The sequence below is a fragment of the Meles meles genome, chromosome 15 (genome assembly GCF_922984935.1).
Source record: "Meles meles chromosome 15, mMelMel3.1 paternal haplotype, whole genome shotgun sequence".
In the NCBI taxonomy this organism is placed as follows: Eukaryota; Metazoa; Chordata; class Mammalia; order Carnivora; family Mustelidae; genus Meles; species Meles meles.
The window spans coordinates 25589508-25606400 of record NC_060080.1 but is presented as its reverse complement, the minus strand read 5'-3'; the positions used below and the strand labels follow the sequence as shown (position 1 = coordinate 25606400).

At 36.6% G+C, this 16893-nt stretch overlaps 1 protein-coding gene across 3 annotated transcripts in view; it reads left to right on the top strand.

Annotated features, from left to right (window-relative positions):
* The window catches only part of MEMO1 (mediator of cell motility 1), a 116748-nt gene that overhangs the window by 79244 nt on the left and 20611 nt on the right, over nucleotides 1-16893 (top strand). For all 3 annotated transcript variants that reach the window (XM_045978877.1, XM_045978875.1, XM_045978878.1), the window contains one exon: nucleotides 1281-1392. In XM_045978877.1, the coding sequence (XP_045834833.1) occupies nucleotides 1281-1392 (112 nt within the window). The remainder of the gene's footprint in view (nucleotides 1-1280; nucleotides 1393-16893) is intronic.

Genomic DNA, 16893 nt, shown 5'->3' with positions numbered 1-16893 from the left:
ACCATCCACAACTGACTCAGAGTTTTCCCCTTAACTGAACTCAGTTTGCTTTCTCAAAAGTCATCTTCATGAGCTTGCTTTGTATTCCTCCAGTTCATCACATCAGATTTCAAGTATGTTGGGTGCTTATTGTTTCAAGAAATCTTGGAACAAATTCTTGTCTAGGATGAAAGAAGCCATTTGCAAAATTGACAAACACCTCTTTTTCTTTATTTTTTGGGCCCAATTTTTCATAATTTGGGGTTTTAATTGTTACTGAGTATTAGTAATTTATTGTTAGAATAATTTTTACTAATGAAGCTGGAGTATAACCAGCCTTATTACTCCCTGTGATGCTTTTAGGGAACACACTTTATTTTTAACCAACTGAGCTAACCGGCCAGCTAACACACTTTATTTTTAAAACCTTGTTGGGGCATTCAGAAAATTTTGGTTTTAGATAGCTTCCTAGTAAAGGAATGGGTGATTCTTAATCAGGCAAAACTGAGCAAAAAAAAAAGTCATGCCATCCTTTGTTTCTTTAATATTGGTAAACCCATTTAAGGATGTAGTTTTAAAAATGGCTCTGTTCTGTGACAAAACAAAAATATTCTTCTATCACTTTTTTACATATTAAATTTCATTTTATTATTATATCGTATCTATTTTTAAGTACAATTCATCAGAAGGGTCTGAATTACTAGATCATTTTAGAATTATTTATGGCATGGTATTATGGTGAATTTATGTTATGGTCTGTCCCAGAAGCTTAATTTTTAATTTTAAAGGAAAAAACATTTTAATAGGAGTTTTCTGTTCTTTGTGTGGCAGGCATCTGAGATGGGAAATAATAATCCCACAGATTTTACAATAAAGTGAAACAAAACTTAAAAACTGTATTATGAGCCTCATGAGTAGGTGGAGCAGGGGCTTTGCCATGTTTTACTAGGAGTTCTAATCAACTGTGTTCTTGTTGGCATGTGCTGATTGAAATCAAGGGAAAGCTTAGACCCAGAGGTGATTTTAGATGTAATAAAAGAACTGATGAACATTTTAAATGATTACTTTTATATAGCTGTGTAACATATGAAAATGCTGAGTAGCCATCACCTGTATTATTGCTTTGTTTAGTTTGTAAAAAGCTAGCTTTTTTCCTTTTTTAAAGATAAAAATGAAGGAAAATATTATGTGATTCTTCTGTCTCTTGCCAAAGCATGTAGTTTTTTGTTACTGAGTGGAGTCTCACAGAATAAGGATATACATTAATATATTTGTTTTACTATATTTTGAAATCTCTTTAGTTTACGGAGAACTATGGAAGACAGGAATGTTTGAACGCATGTCTCTGCAGACAGATGAAGATGAACACAGTATTGAAATGCATTTGCCTTATACAGCTAAAGCCATGGAAAGGTATATTGATTAATATAAGAAATCCCAGAGAAATCACAAGCATTAAGTTCTTTGGAATTATTTTCACTGGGTAAAATAATCATTAGGATAAAGAGATTTAAAAAATTTTTTGTTATTTGAGGGGTGGCTGGCTCAGTTGGTAGAGCCTACAACTCTTCAATCTCAGAGTTGGAAGTTTGAGCCCTACATTGGTTCTAGAGATTACTAAAAAACAAAGAAATCTTAAAAAGATTTTACTATTTGAAATGATATAAAATTTTGAGATTGGATATTTCTAATGTTGATTGAAGTTGGTTTTGAGTAGTTTGCCTATAAAGGCTGAACATGTGAATTGACATGGTTTTTTTATTAGGTGATAATGTTTTAAAAACCTCTGTGTGTGTTTATATGTGAGTGCGGGGGTGTGTGTGTCTGCCTTTTATTTTATTCATTAGACATTTATCTCAGAATAACAAATTATTTTATGCTATAAGTAAGCAAAAATTTTAGATTTGGAAGTAACATTGGAGCTCATTTATTTCAGCTTCATGCAAAGTACGTGAATATTTTTTATGATATACGTGACAAACTATTATTTGGTACTTGCTAAAGGTCTTCCAGTGATAGGATGCCCATAAGACTATTAAGTAAGATGAGGACAGGGACAAAACCCATTTTATTCTCTACTTATATCCCACTGCCTAGCACAATGCCCATTAGGTAGTCGTCAGTAATTTATCCTGTAAAATGAAAAAGTTTATTTATTTGTTTAATTTATTTAATATTTTAAAGCTTTTATTTATTTGTCAGAGAGAGAGAGTAAGAGAGAGCACAAGCAGGGGTAATGGCAGCCAGAGGGAGAAGCAGGCTCTCTGCTGAGCAAGAAGCCCAATGTGGGACTCAATCCTACGACCCTGGGATCATGACCTGAGCCAAAGGCAGTCACTTAACTGACTGAGCCACCCAGGCATCCCTGAAGGAATTTTCTAAAGAGCTTTCTTCTTTTAGGGCAATATTCAAATTAGAAAGTCTTCCTTTTGGAGGTCACATTTGTTTAATTTTTTCAACCATTTCCTTTACATGGACTTAATATTCCATATACAGTTTGACTAGTTCTTAATATGGTGAGATTATTCCTTCTCTGGATCTTGTCATTTTATTCTCTTCGTTAAATACATGGTGTACTGTATAGGTTTACAGTAAATATTTGTTAATTAAATGTATTAATGAAGTCCACGATCACATTAATATTTTTCATGTTGATATGACTTACTTGGTATTGGGTAATACCCTTGTGGCCAGCTAAAGCCCAAGTCTTTTTCCTACAGTTAAGTTGGATTATTTTCTCTCTTGTACTTTTGTGGTTTCTTTTTAACTCTCAATTACTACTGTTTAATTTTTTCTGGTTGGTTTTAGTCTATTGTGGCAATCTTTTTGGATCATTTCCACTCCAAATTCTGTTAGGAAAAGGTTATTTAATTTCCATCTATTCACAATGATAACTATGATGCATTGTGTAAACCTGAAGAAGTTTCCAGAAAATCAGTGTAATATTAAATTATAAGCAATATAATTTTAGGTTAGTTGTGTTTTACCACATTCTAATCCTTTAGAAATTGTTAAACCAATATATGCTGTTTATTTCCTGGAATGCTAGTACAATCAGAACATTCCATTCTTCAATTACATAGAATAATAGAAAACTTTTGTTATTTCTTGGAATGTTTGCATATTTTATCATGAGAAAATATATCTTAGGCTTAATAAGGCCAACAATATCCTTAAGGAACTTTTAACAAAATAATATTTTTGTTGTTATTTCAAAGGTAAAACATGTAATGTTGAAAATTTAGAAAAACTTAAAATCAACCAAAATCAACCAAAATTCTTGTTCATAATTGCCCCTCTATTAAATAGTGTTAAATAACCAATGTTAAGTATATCACTTCTCAAGAGATCTTCCCTCTCTCCCAGATTACATTTGCATCTCTAATACTGACTCTTAGACCCAGTACTTTTCCTTTGTAGTCTTTGCTGTACTTGCTACCTGTATTAGTTGTCCATTACTGTGTGAAAGATTGCTTCAAAACTTAGTGGTTTAAAATCACAGCTATCATTCTATAAATTACTGCTCACAAATTTGGGGTCAGGAGTTTGGGCAGGGGATACCTTGCTTTGGTCCATGAGATGTTGACTTAGGTAACTTGAATGGGATTAGTTGATCCAAGACCTTGGTGCTAGCTTTTAGCTGAGGCACCTCATTTCTTCTCTAGGTGGTCTATTTGCTCATCAGCCAAGGCTTTTCTCTCTTCTTGGCTTCTCTCTAGAAGGATAACCTGGATTTCTTTACATGGCGATTTAAGGTAACCAGAGAACAAAACAAAAGTTCTCAGCCTCTTAAGGCCTCAGCCTGAAACTAAACAGCATTATTTTTTATCACATTCTCTTTTTCAAAGCAGAACACAACATTAGCCAAGATTTAAGGGATGTAGAAATAGATCCCACTTCTTGATGGGAGGAGTAGCATGTGTAAAGTGAGGAATAGGAGGAATAGTTGGTAGCCGTCTTTGCAGATGGACTGTATCACAGTTGTTCTAATGGACAGTATGGTGTCTCTCCAACGTGCAATACTCAGTCCTCCTAAGATGCCCAGAAATCTTGTTCACTTAGGACCTCAGTTTCAAAGTCTTTCACCTTATGATCTACATTAGGTCAGCATGTGGGTGAGGATTTCTGGGTACAGCTCCTCTTGATTTGGATACCTGTGAACTAAGAGACAAGTTTCACCCCACCCCCACCCTCCATTCACTCCATATACAATTTTGAGATAGGAATTAAAAAAAAAATTTTTTTTAAGATTTTATTTATTTGACAGAGAGTGAGAGAGCATAGACGGGGGAAATGGCAGAGGAAGGGAGGGAGGGAGAGAGAGAGAGAGAAAGAGAAGCAAGCTCCCCACACAGCAGGGAGCCCCAATGAGGGGCTCAGCCCTAACACCCTGGAATTATGACCTGAGCCAAAGGCAGACACTTAACCAACTGAGCCACCTAGGCACCCCAAGACAGGAATTCTAACCACACAATAGATACTCCCAGTGGAGAGTGAAAGAATGGGAAGCATACAGCAGCCTCTGGTCCAAAGCAATTCTGAAATCTAATCAGGGAACAGAGAATGTTCTTTGATTAGGTATTGGCTCTGACTTCTGGTAGTGCTTACATAATTCCTTACTTTTCTCAGCTCTTGGCTTGGTCTTTTGGGCTTTTGCCTCTACTTGCTGACTCATTTTTACTTCTCCATATGAAACGGACCTTGTTTACACCTGAGTAGTCATTTCTGTCTGATTCATGTATGTGACAGTTTGAAAACTTAAAGGCCTCTTTCCATTTGGGACAATGTTTATTTTAATCTAAACGTTGTGGGTTTTCTGTGTGTCAGATTATAAGTGCATTCCATTAGGCAATAGTCACATCCACAGTTCTGTGAGTGACAGGACTCTCTCTACTTTGGATCCCAATTTAGGGTCCTGTAAGGTTCTTAGAAGCCCTTTTGCCTACCTGAAAGCGAATGTAAGCCCTATCTTATTAAGTCTTTCTGTGGTCTTTTTTTTTTTTTTTTAATCTTTCTGTGGTCTTAATAAAGGATTTTACAGATGAGTTTTTGATTTGATGATTACGAGCCCATGATTTATTGGCAGTGCTCTGGATTTGATCTTTGTCTTCATGTCATTTCTTGGACAGTCTTTTGCTATCTGTAAAGGCTAGTGATGAGAAGCAGTTACTTTCCAACCAAGCAACTCCTGGTTAGAAATATTTCCTTTAAATTCTGCTTGTAGGGACGCCTGGGTGGCTCAGTTGGTTAAGCGGCTGCCTTCGGCTCAGGTCATGATCCTAGCATCCTGGGATCGAGTCCCATATCGGGCTCCTTGCTCGGCAGGGAGCCGGCTTCTCCCTCTGCCTGTGCCTACCTCTCTGCCTACTTGTGATCTTTCTCTCTCTGTCTCTCTCTCTCTCTGACAAATAAAAAAAAAAAAATCTAAATTCTGCTTGTAATTCTTTAGCTCATGTTTTTCTTCTTTTACCTCCACATACTTGGCTATAAAGAAGCCAGTGACACTTTGAATATTTTACCTAGAGATCTTAGCTAGATCTATAGGGTCGCTAGGTATATTTTTAATGTTCTAAGTTATTTTTACTTGTGATCATTATGCTAATTGTTCTGCCAGTTTATAATATGGGCACCTCTTCTTCTGACTTTGTACAGCAGTTTCCTTACCACTCTAACAGTACCCTGTCTCCTTGCCCTTCCAGCTTCTGCCTGCCTCAGTGTCCTCAAAGCCAGTGTTTCAGGTTTCTGTTGCAGTAGCACCCTTTTCAAGCACCACTTTTTGTCTCATGTACCTATTGTAGTATAACAAATCACTTCAAAGTGCCTATGTTTTTGCTTATGACTCTGTGAACTAGAAATCTGGTCAGGGGTGAGTGGTGCTAACTTGTCTCTGTTACATCTGCTGCTAGGTGAAGCAGGCTGACTAGGCTGAAGCCTCGTCACTTCTTCACCTCACTTCTTGTCTGGGGCTGCGATGCTGGTTGTCTACCAGCAAACACCTTCATTCTTGTCTCAGTGCTCTCCATTTCACCGGTTGTCATTGTCCTTCAGGGCCTCTCTCTTCACATGGTGTCCCTCTCCTCAGGTAGTTGTGGACTATCATGAAGTACATGGCAGTTCAGGGCAGCAAGAAAACAAAACTAGAAACTTTCAGACATCTTACTATGTGGGGTTGGAATTGGCACAGTGTTACTTAGGCCACATTTTCCTCATCCAAGCAAATTGCAAGGCTAGGTTCAAGGGGAGGGAAAAAGAGATTCTATTTTTGATGGGAAGGGTGACCTGGGCATTCAGAAGTGGGACGAATTTTTAGGGATTATACTTAAAGACAGTTTGCTACAGTACCACTGTAGTTAAATAGCTCTTTCGGTGATTGCCTGCATATGTCCCCCTTCCTTGATAGTTCCCTAATCTGTTCCCTGCCTGAGGACAGCTAGTCTTCACTGTACTTTCTGTACCTAACACAGGACCTGGTACACAAAAGGATTCTCATAATTAATTGTTAAATGGAATAATAACGATCTTCCCATTATTAAATATTAAATATTTTTCCTAAAATGAATTAAAATGTTCTTATTAACTCTGTTTCACATTATGAAGCTATTTCCATGTCATTTTTACTCCTATTTATTGAGTATGCATAGAACTTTCTAGAATATATAATACTTTCATCAGTTGACCATTTAATTTTCTAACTTTTCTTTCATTTTTTTCACTATAGTCATTACAGACTTTTAAATTAAATACCTAAGGTAGTCTTCATAATTCTCTATGTTATCTTAAATAGATTTAAAAAATAATATTCATTAGAACTTTTAAAAGAAATAATGAGTAGTATAAAGGTGAAAACATGAAATGATCCGTAATCTCCTTGCTTAGTTAACCCTATTGTCATTAAAAAAATACTTGTACATTACTGTACGTGGCTTGAAAATGTAAACAGCATTAAGAAGTATAAAATGGAGAATTAAAGCCTCTCTGCCAGTGTTCATTTGATAGTAAATCAGTGTTCACTAACCAGTGTTCATTTGATAGTAAAAATTGTTATGTATATGTACATATGTTTGTATTATCTGTGTAAGATTTATATATACACATACTTATTTGTGTAGATTAAAATATGTAAATAAGAGATCATATCTTACATACTTTATTCTGATCCTTTTTTCCATATATTATCTTTACTATTGAAATGCATAATTTTGCATTGCTTGTAATTGTATTGAGAGAGTTAAGTTAGGATATGTAGAAACCATCTATCTTGGAAAAAAAAAAACTGGTCAACTCTGAAGATTAATAGCACTGGATTAATAGCATTTTATACTTCTTTTTTCTTGTTTAGTTACCTTTAACATCCCCCCATGTGTTCCTCTCTCTGTATCATTGCCATTCCTGTTTATTGTTTGTTTACAGTTTAAAATTTTAATGAATTGTTTTGGGTAATTTATATGCAGTAAAATATACTCTTTTTTTTAAGACTTTTTTTTTTAAAGATTTTATTTATTTATTTGACAGGTAGAGATCACAAGTAGGCAGAGAGGCAGGCAGAGAGAGAGAGAGAGGAGGAAGCAAGCTCCCTGCTGAGCAGAGAGCCTGATGTGGGGCTCGATCCCAGGACCCTGGGAACATGACCTGAGCCGAAGGCAAGGCTTTAACCCACTGAGCTACCCAGGCGCCCCAAAATGTACTCTTTAAGGCACAGGAATTCTATGAGTATTGACAAATTCAGAGTTGTATATATTCATCACAATCTAGATATAAAACAATTCCTTTCCCTCAACTTCACTACTTTTTGTTCAGAAAAATGCGCAGAGTAAATAGTAAATAGTAACTTAGAAAGTGTTTCACTGAGAAATACGGCACTATAAAACTGTTCCTGTTCACTATGAAAGTATCATCATTATCTTCTTGGCCATTTAATACTTTTTGTTACTGCTAATAATTTGGAACTTAGACAACTTGAAAGTATGGTACAGTGTATTTAGATATGTTCCATCTTCTGCTTTAGGTTCTAGCCAATCTTACAAATTCAGTGTGGTTAGGATTTGATCAGTCTTGGAGTACTTAGACTATTATTTAAAAAGAGCAACTTGATTTTATGCAGTTTACCCAGATTGATAAGCTGCAGTCTTGTAATTCTTATGTTTACCTATATCGATTGTATGTTTGACTTCCCTGAGTGAGAACACCACTATAAGATGGCTTTGTATGGTATTAATTATTATTAACTGAACAGTTTTTCCTGTTCTTAACATCTTGTGTTAGTATGGTACATTTGTTATAGTTGATGAAGAAGTGTTGTTACATTATTAATAACTAGGTCCATAGTTTATTTAGGGTTCCCTTTTGGTGTTACATAGTTTATGGGTTTTACCGAATGCCTGAAGTATTTGTTATCTACCATTATAGTACCGTACAGAATTATTTCACTGTCCTAAAAAATCCCCTGTACTTTTCCTGTTCATCCTCTCCCTCTTCATTCCCCTCAACCATTCCCTGGTACCCACTTCCTTTTCTACTCTCTCCATAGTATATAGTAATATAGTTTCTGGAAAGTCATTTAATTGGAATCATACAGTATGCAGCCTTTTCAGGTTGGCTGCTTTAACTTAATAATATACTTTCAAGATTCTTCCATACCTTTTTTTGGCTTGATAGCTTATTTCTCTTTATTGCTGAGGAATATTCTGTTTTATAGATGTATCACAGTTTATCCATTCACCTATTAAAGGATTATTGATGTAGTTGGATTAATATCTCTCATATTTGTTACTGCGTTCTACTTATTGCCCTCGTTCTTTATTTCTATTTTGTTTGCTGTAATTCTGCCTTTTGTGGTCTTAATTGAGCATTTTATATAATTCCATTTTTTCCTCTCAACATACCAATTATAGTATTTTTTAAAAAAGATTTATTTATTTGACAGACAGAGATCACAAGCAGGCAGAGAGGCAGGTAGAGAGAGAGAAGAGGAAGCGGGCTCCCTGCTGAGCAGAGAGCCAGATGTGGGTCTTGATCCCAGGACCGCAGGACCATGACCCGAGCCAAAGGCAGAGGCTTTAACTCACTGAGCCACCCGGGCGCCCCAATTATAGTACTTTTTTAAAAAACCTTTTATAGTGGTTAAATGGGTAGCAATCTGAGCAGATGGTGGGAAACTTTGGAAGGTTAGAGTCTGTAGAACTTGGTAAATGTTTCTTTGTGGGAGATTAACATAATTTTAAGGGCATGCAGAAGTGAAAGGCCTAATATGCCATTATCAGAGATGGTAAGGCCCGAAATAAGAGAATATAGGGCATGGAAATGTTGACTTGTTCCTAATAAAATATCAGAGTTTATTATTTTGACGCAAGCTTAACCAATTTATTTATTTATTTATTTATTTTTTAAAAAGATTTTATTTATTTATTTGACAGGCAGAGATCACAAGCAGGCAGAGGCAGACAGAGAGAGAGGAGGAAGCAGGCTCCCCGCCAAGCAGAGAGCCCGATGCGGGGCTCGATCCCAGGACCCTGAGACCATGACCCGAGCCGAAGGCAGTGGCTCAACCCACTGAGCCACCCCAGGCGCCCAGCTTAACCAATTTATAAGATTATTTTGCTTCAGATGGTTGAGTGGTACCTGAAATACACCCGCCCTTGTATAGACCTTTTTCCTCAGTATTCTTACTCAAATGAAAATTAAGAAAGCTATCCAACCTTTGAAATTCATTTTGATAATCTGGTTAGATTCACTTAACTGATGAAGCAGTGGAGACTTACAATGACTTAAGTCTTAATCTTAGTTGTCACCGGCAGCTCTTTCCCGTCTCTCTTCCTCCTTCCCCAGTTCTTTGGTTCTGCCTGATGTTTTCTGGATCTTTTTAGTTTGTTCTTTCTTTTCTTTTTTTTTTTTTTTTAAAGATTTTATTTATTTATTTGACAGAGGGAGATCACAAGCAGGCAGAGAGAGAGAGGGGGGAGGAAGCAGGCTCTCTGCTCTGCAGAGAGCCTGATGCGGGACTCGATCCCAGGACCCTGAGATCCTGACCTGAGCCAAAGGCAGAGATTTAACCCACTGAGCCACCCAGGCAACCCTAGTTTGTTCTTTCTTATAGTGAATCAGAGTATTCTATACAAAGTCTTTAGGCTTGTCTCTGTGGTCTGAAGGTGAGTTTGATCAGGAAGAAAGATGAGAAATTATTTTATATAAGGCTCCCCTAAAACTCTGCTGTTAGGATTCCTTTATGCCGCTTGGCCTTTACCACATGTTTCAGAGGTTCTACCACCAGCCTTACACTTGAAGACTTGTTAGAAGGACTCACAGTTTATTCATGGTGGCGGCTTCCTGGAAGAGACAGGCTACACAAGAAGACACACAGGCCGAGTCTGGAGGACTCCAGGCGCAGACCTCCAGCACCCCCCTCTCCTAGGACGGGCCGGGTAGAATGTGCTTCCTTCGCCAGTGTCACACAGGTGCCGTTTTCCTGGCCAGGAAAGCCTGCTTTAAGATTCAAAATCCAGGATTTTGATTGGGGGCTGATCATGTAGGGACTCTCTGCCTGCCTAAATAGCCTCAGCTACTGAAATTCTAGACTCTCAGAAGGAAGGTGGGTGTTTGCCGTTATCATTTTGTTAACAATCCAGGCAAGCTGGTACTGTGTCCCAAGTGGGTAAAACAGTCTTAATTAGCATAAGGAGGGAACATTGTAAAAGCCAAGGGGTAGTCTTCACAAGCAGCTCCTTCTAAAAATTGCTGCAACAGACCCGTTAGGTTAACTTTCCTGCAAGATTCCCAATCCTCTTTTCCTAATAGGAAAGCCTGCCATAAGTTTCTGACTCAATTAAATGGCGTTCTAAAACTTCTTAAATCTTGGGTTTGTATTAGATCTTAAAATTTTACTTTTCTTTCTGATTGTGGCCTCAGTCAATGTCCTCGGATACTAGAATGTAGATTTTTAGTGCTCTGTCTTTTAAGACTATTGGTGATATAGTGATATTATTTGTTTTTAGAGCAAGTGCTCCTCTCAGGGTTCAGGGATTTCAGTTCTTTTTAGTCTGTTACACATCTTGGATATATTAATTTTCTGCAGTGTGGCTTAAGGTATAGGATAGAAAAAGAGCTAAAACTTTCCTCTACATTACTAAAGCGCTCGTAAGAGCCTTGTAAGTAGGATAAGTATTATTAACTCTGTTTTTACTGATGACTAGATTGAGGCTTAGGGTAGTTTTAGGTAACCTGCTGCAGGTAGCACAGCTTGCAAGGGGCAAGGATGGATTTTCTTTTCTTTTTTTCTTTTAACAGCTCTACTGAAGTATGATTTACATCCTATAAAATTCGCTCACTTAAGAGTACAACTCAGCGATTCTTCGTAAATTTGTAGACTTGTGCAATCATTCTCATCATCTAGTTTGAGAATATTTTCAGTACACAAAAAAGAAGCCCTTTGTGTATTTGAAGACAGTTGTAGCTCTGACTCTCAGTCTTTTTTTTTTTTTAAGATTTAATTTTTTTGAGAGAGAGAGAGTGAGAGTGAGTGAGCATGAACTTGGGGAGGGGCAGATGGAGAGGGAGATGCTGGCTCCCTGCTGAGCAGAGAGCCTGATGTGGGGCTCCATTCCAGGACCCTGGATCATGACCTGAGCCAAAAGCAGAAGCTTAATTGACTGAGCCACCCAGGTGCCCCTCTGACTCTGAATCTTAAGCAACCACTTATCTGCTTTCTGTCTCTATAGATTGTATTTTCCGGAAATTTCACATAAATGGAGTCCTATGAAATGTCTTTTGTATCTGTCCCTTTTCGCTTAGCATACTGTTTTTGAGGTTCATCCATGTTATGGTATATGTCAATAGTTCATTCCTTTTTATTGCCAAATGGTTATAACATTATGTGAATATACCATATTTTGTTTATCCATTCACCTGTTGGTGGACATTTAGATCACTTCCATTTTTGGCTATTAGGAATAATGTTATAAAGATTCTTGTTTTCATTTCTCTTGAACTGATACTTAGGAATAATGTGTCTGGTCATATAAATCTATGTTTTAACTTTCAGAAACTGCCAGACTATTTTCTAAAGCAATGGCCCCATTTTATATTCTAGAAGCAATGCGTGAGGGCTCTAGTGTCTCCCATTCTGGCCAATACCTGTTACGGTCAGCCCTTCTGATAGATGTATATAGTGTAATCTCATTTGGTGTTAATTCTCATCTTACCAGTGATTCATGATATTGAGCAACTTTTCAGTGTGGTTTTTAGTCATTTGTATGTCTTCTCTTGTGAAATATCTGTTCATATATTTTGCCCCAGCTTAAATTTGATAATTTGTCTTCTTATTGAGTTGTAAGAGATTTTACATATTCTAGATACAGGTCATTTTGCTTTGTTGAAGAGCGAAAGTTTTTGACGAATTCATTTTATCTTTTTTTCTTGTGTGGATTTAGCTTTTGATATCTTATTTAAAAAATCTTTGTCTTATTCAGGGTCACAGATGTTTTCTCTTCTTGAACAGGAATCAGCAAACTATACTCTGCAGACCACATCTGACCCACCACTTGTTACTGTAAATGTTTCATTGGGCTATAGCCATCCATACCCACTCATTTACATATCATCTGTGGCTGCTTTCTCTTTACAGTTACAGTTAAGTAGTTAGGGAGATTGTATGTCTCTCAAAACCTAAAATATTTACTTCATTATTTACTTTATGGACCCTTTAAAAAGATTGTTGCTGACCCCTGTTCCAGAAGTGTTATTATTTTAGCTCTTATAGTTATGTCTGTTACTGAATTTGAGTTAATTTGTGTGTATGGTATGAGGTAAAGGTCTAAGTTCACTTTTTTTAATATGGATATTCAGTTATTCCAGTACCATTTGTTGAAAACACTATCCTGTAAGTAATGGGTCATTTTCCTTTTGCTGCTTTTAAGATTTTCTCCTTGTCTTTGGTTTTCATCAGTTTCATTATAGTGTATCTAGATGGGGATCTCTTTGTGTTTATCCTGCTGTAGATTGTTGAGTGTCTTGTAACTGTAGATTAATGTTTTTCATGAAATTTGGAATGTTTTCAGCCATTATTTCTTTTTTTAGTTATCATATAATATATCTTTGTTTCAGGGGTGCAGGTCTGTGATTCATCAGTCTTATACATAGCACGTACCCTCCCCAGTGTCCATCACCCAGACACCCCATCCCTCCCATCCCTCTCCCCTCCAGCAACCCTCAGTTTGTTTCCTGAGATTAAGAGTCTTTTATGGTTTGCCTCCCTCTCTGGTTTCATCTTGTTTCATTTTTCCCTCCCTTCCCCTATGATCCTCTGTCTAGTTTCTCACATTCCTAATATCAACAAAATCATATGATACTTGTCTTTCTCTGATTGACTTATTTCGCTTAGCATAATACCCTCTAGTTCCATCCATGTTGTTGCAAATGGCAAAATTTCATTTTTTTTGATCAGCCATGATTTTTTCTTATAGTTTTACTGTACCTTTTTTTGGAACTCCCATTTTACGCATCCTATTATGTTTGATGTTGTCTTCCAAGTGTCCAGTGCTCTGTTCATTTTTCTTCAGTCCCTTTTTTTTCTCTCTACAAGTTGGATGATTTATCCTATCTTTAATTTCACAGATTCTTTTTGTAATATTTTTAGACCATCTAGCAAATTTCATTTGCTGTACTTTTTAACTCTATAATTTCCATTTAGTTCTTTTTAATAGCTTGCATCTTTGTTGATATTTACTATTATTTAGTCATTGCCATATTTTAACTTTTTAAAGCATATTTTTCCTTGATTTTTTTGAAAATATAATTATTTTGAAGTTTTTGCTGAATCTGGTCCCACATGGATACAGCTTCTATTGGCTACTTTTTTTTTCTTTTTCCCCTGAGAATGTATGTTTATACTTTCCTGTTTTTGTAGATCATAATTTTTTCTTAAAACTGACTTCTAAAAATTTGTATTATAGCAACTTGATTCTGGTTTTACTAAAATTTTCTGCAGGTGGTAGTGGTGGTGGTAGTTGTTCCATTTGTTCATTCATTCATTCATTCATTTACTTTTTTTTTTTTTTAAGTAACTTTGTTGCTCTTACCTGCAGAATTTCTGTCTCCCAAAATTGTGGCTACTGATGTATCTTCTCAGCTTTTTAAAATTTCTTATAATTTGGCTTTCTAGAGTTTACCTCTGTGTCTGCATTACTTAGTGCTTCAGTAGTGATTGGTTGGAGGTTGTGACTGAACACTGTGAGCCAGTAAGGCTTTCATCCTCAGCTGGTGGATTGGGTATAGTTTGGGGAGCATATTCAAAATTTGGGCCATTTTCTAGCTTGCCTCCTTTCATTTCTGTTGGGTCTTCTCTGGTCTCCCTGAGTGTGCACGTGGATTTCCAGTCAGCCTGGGATCTGTGATGTTGCGCTCAGGTCTCCACTTTCCCTTGGGCGTGCTCTCACCCTCCTGATTAGGTGGTATTTTAGGGGAGCTTGGAACTTTATGGGTTTCCCCAGCACATATGTGCTTGCTGCCTTCTAGTCAGAAGGAGTTATGTGGAGGACATCAGTCCTCTCCTCGGAATAATGTGAATTTATCGGGTCCTTCTGTGGCTGTTTCCTTTGCAGAATTTCCATGTTAAATTTCTAGGTAGTCCTCAGGTTTGTGGCTTGCCTCCACTGGTACTGTAATCTCAGGCTACGAGAGCTATAGGCTTTTCTGTTTCCAGCTGGATGTGAGTTTTCTGCTGTCTGCTCCAAATCACAGTCATCTTCCTTCGGCAAGTAAAGCTGTTGGCTTTCACAGCCAACCCTGCCATGCTGGTTCAGTGGGGCAGGGGGATACAGAATGCTCCTGGTAAGATGCCAGACTCCCACTGTTCTTCCTAAGAAGGTCACTTATTTTACATGAATAAACTATTCTTCTTGTGTTTTTTGTCTTTGGCTAATTTCTAGAGCACAAAATGTTTGTGTTTTTTTGTTTTTGTTTTTGTTTTTTGACAATTTTATAATTATTTTTTGAGGGTGAGATTTTGTACACCTTCATTGGGGAAGTCCAGCCTGACTACTTGAATTTTAGAATTTAGGAATTTTACATTTCAAAGCCAAATGCTCTTTTTTTCTAATTCATACTTTGTGGAAATACAGAACCAGAAGTAAATTTTTTTTTTTTTTAAAGAAATGACAAGGAGGTTGATGGATAGATCTTGATCCAAAGCTTAGATTTCTAAGTAGTATGAGCTTTTTACCTCGGTGTAGATAGATTTGCAGGCTGAGGCTGAGGGTAAGGGAATGCTGGTGGCTCTGTAGAATAGTAGACACGTATTATTTCTTTAGGGTGAGCCACCAATTGTTGACAAAGTATTTTCCGGTAGTGTTTCTCACTTTGTAGCAATTTTAGAAAATAGATATTGTAATTATGATCATTTTACAGATAAGAAAATACATTTTTAAGTATTTTGTAGTTTACCCACACTCTCAACTTTTATTATGTGATGGAGATGGTACTTGAACCGATTTCCTCTGACTTCTTTTTTATACTCTTATGTAACCGCATCCCTACCATGTCATAATTACTTACATACTCCTTGATGATCTTAGTTTATTTATTTATATAGATAGTACTTGAAGTTAGAACAAGTCATAGCAGTCTTCTTGAATTTTTACTAGAGCCCAGATTCTTGCCTTTTGAATGATAATCACTCTTAACTTATTGAAGAGCCCCTGTTCATTCATGCAGTTGTTCAGCAAACTGGTAAAAGAGTCAGAGAAGGAGATATTCCATGGCAGCTTCCTCTGCCAGCTTCCTCTTTTTTTCTTACTCCATAGATGCAGATTCTGCCCAAGAAGCCCCTGCATTGCAGAGGGACTGGAGATCTGTATGATCTGTTTATTTCGCAATTGACAAGGGTAAGGGGGTCTTTCTGGGGGAGGTGCTTGGGTGCCCTGGCTGTAGCTTTATGAAGCTGGGCTAACACTTATTTTGGGAATAAACTTAAACTTAGTATTTTTAAAAACCTTTTTATGAATTCTGTTGTCCTACATCAGTTAAGTGTCAGATTAACATATTAAAAAGCATTTATTATAATGGTGATTTTTTTTTAAAAAGTCCTGTTCAGCACAAGTCAGACAAAAATGACTCACGCTTCTAAAATTCCAATCTGGGATCATTTAGAATATAAATAGTATTGAATATATGTAAGTAAAATTTCACTGCAATGAAAATTTTAAAAGGTTTTGGATGAACGTCTGTTTCTATAGCCCATGATAGTTATTCTTTATTAATCTGCTCTGTTCCTTTTCCATAAATCTGTCAATCTGTAGAGTGAAAAAGGGACTTGTGGAAATGTTGTAAACATTGTGGGTGGGTTTTGTGCCTTTTTCTTGCTGCTAGAAATTAATACCTACTTCCTTGAATTTTATGTCCACCCGAGATGCCAGTGAAATTTGAGTGGTATTGTCAGGCTGTCCTGTATCTGTGTATTAGTATTAGTGTAGGTTTAAGGTGCAGTTGGTTTATCTTATGGGAACCAAGATTAAGTTTGTAGGTCTCACTTGGCAGGTTTATAAAGTGCCAGAAGTGGTGGTATTTGTAACAGGATAGGATTAAAATATTGAGGAAGAGTTTAATGCTCTTTTAAAATTGTGGAAGGATTAGGCAGATGATTGTAGCTTGATGGGTAGTAGAGAAGACTTGTCTTGGTGATGGTCTGATGGGGTTATTTTTATATTGGAGGACATTATTATACCTGCTAGTAAAATAGCTTTATTTACCTAAAGAAGTATTTGTACATTTCTGTAATTTAAATAGATATTTTTAGTATTCTGTATCTCTCTTATTTTTAAATGGTTTTCTTTAAACATTTCATTTATAGATTAAAAAATTTGACAGTATGTATCTTATCCTTACCATTTTTAATAAATGTTCCACTTTTTAGTGCCAACACATTGG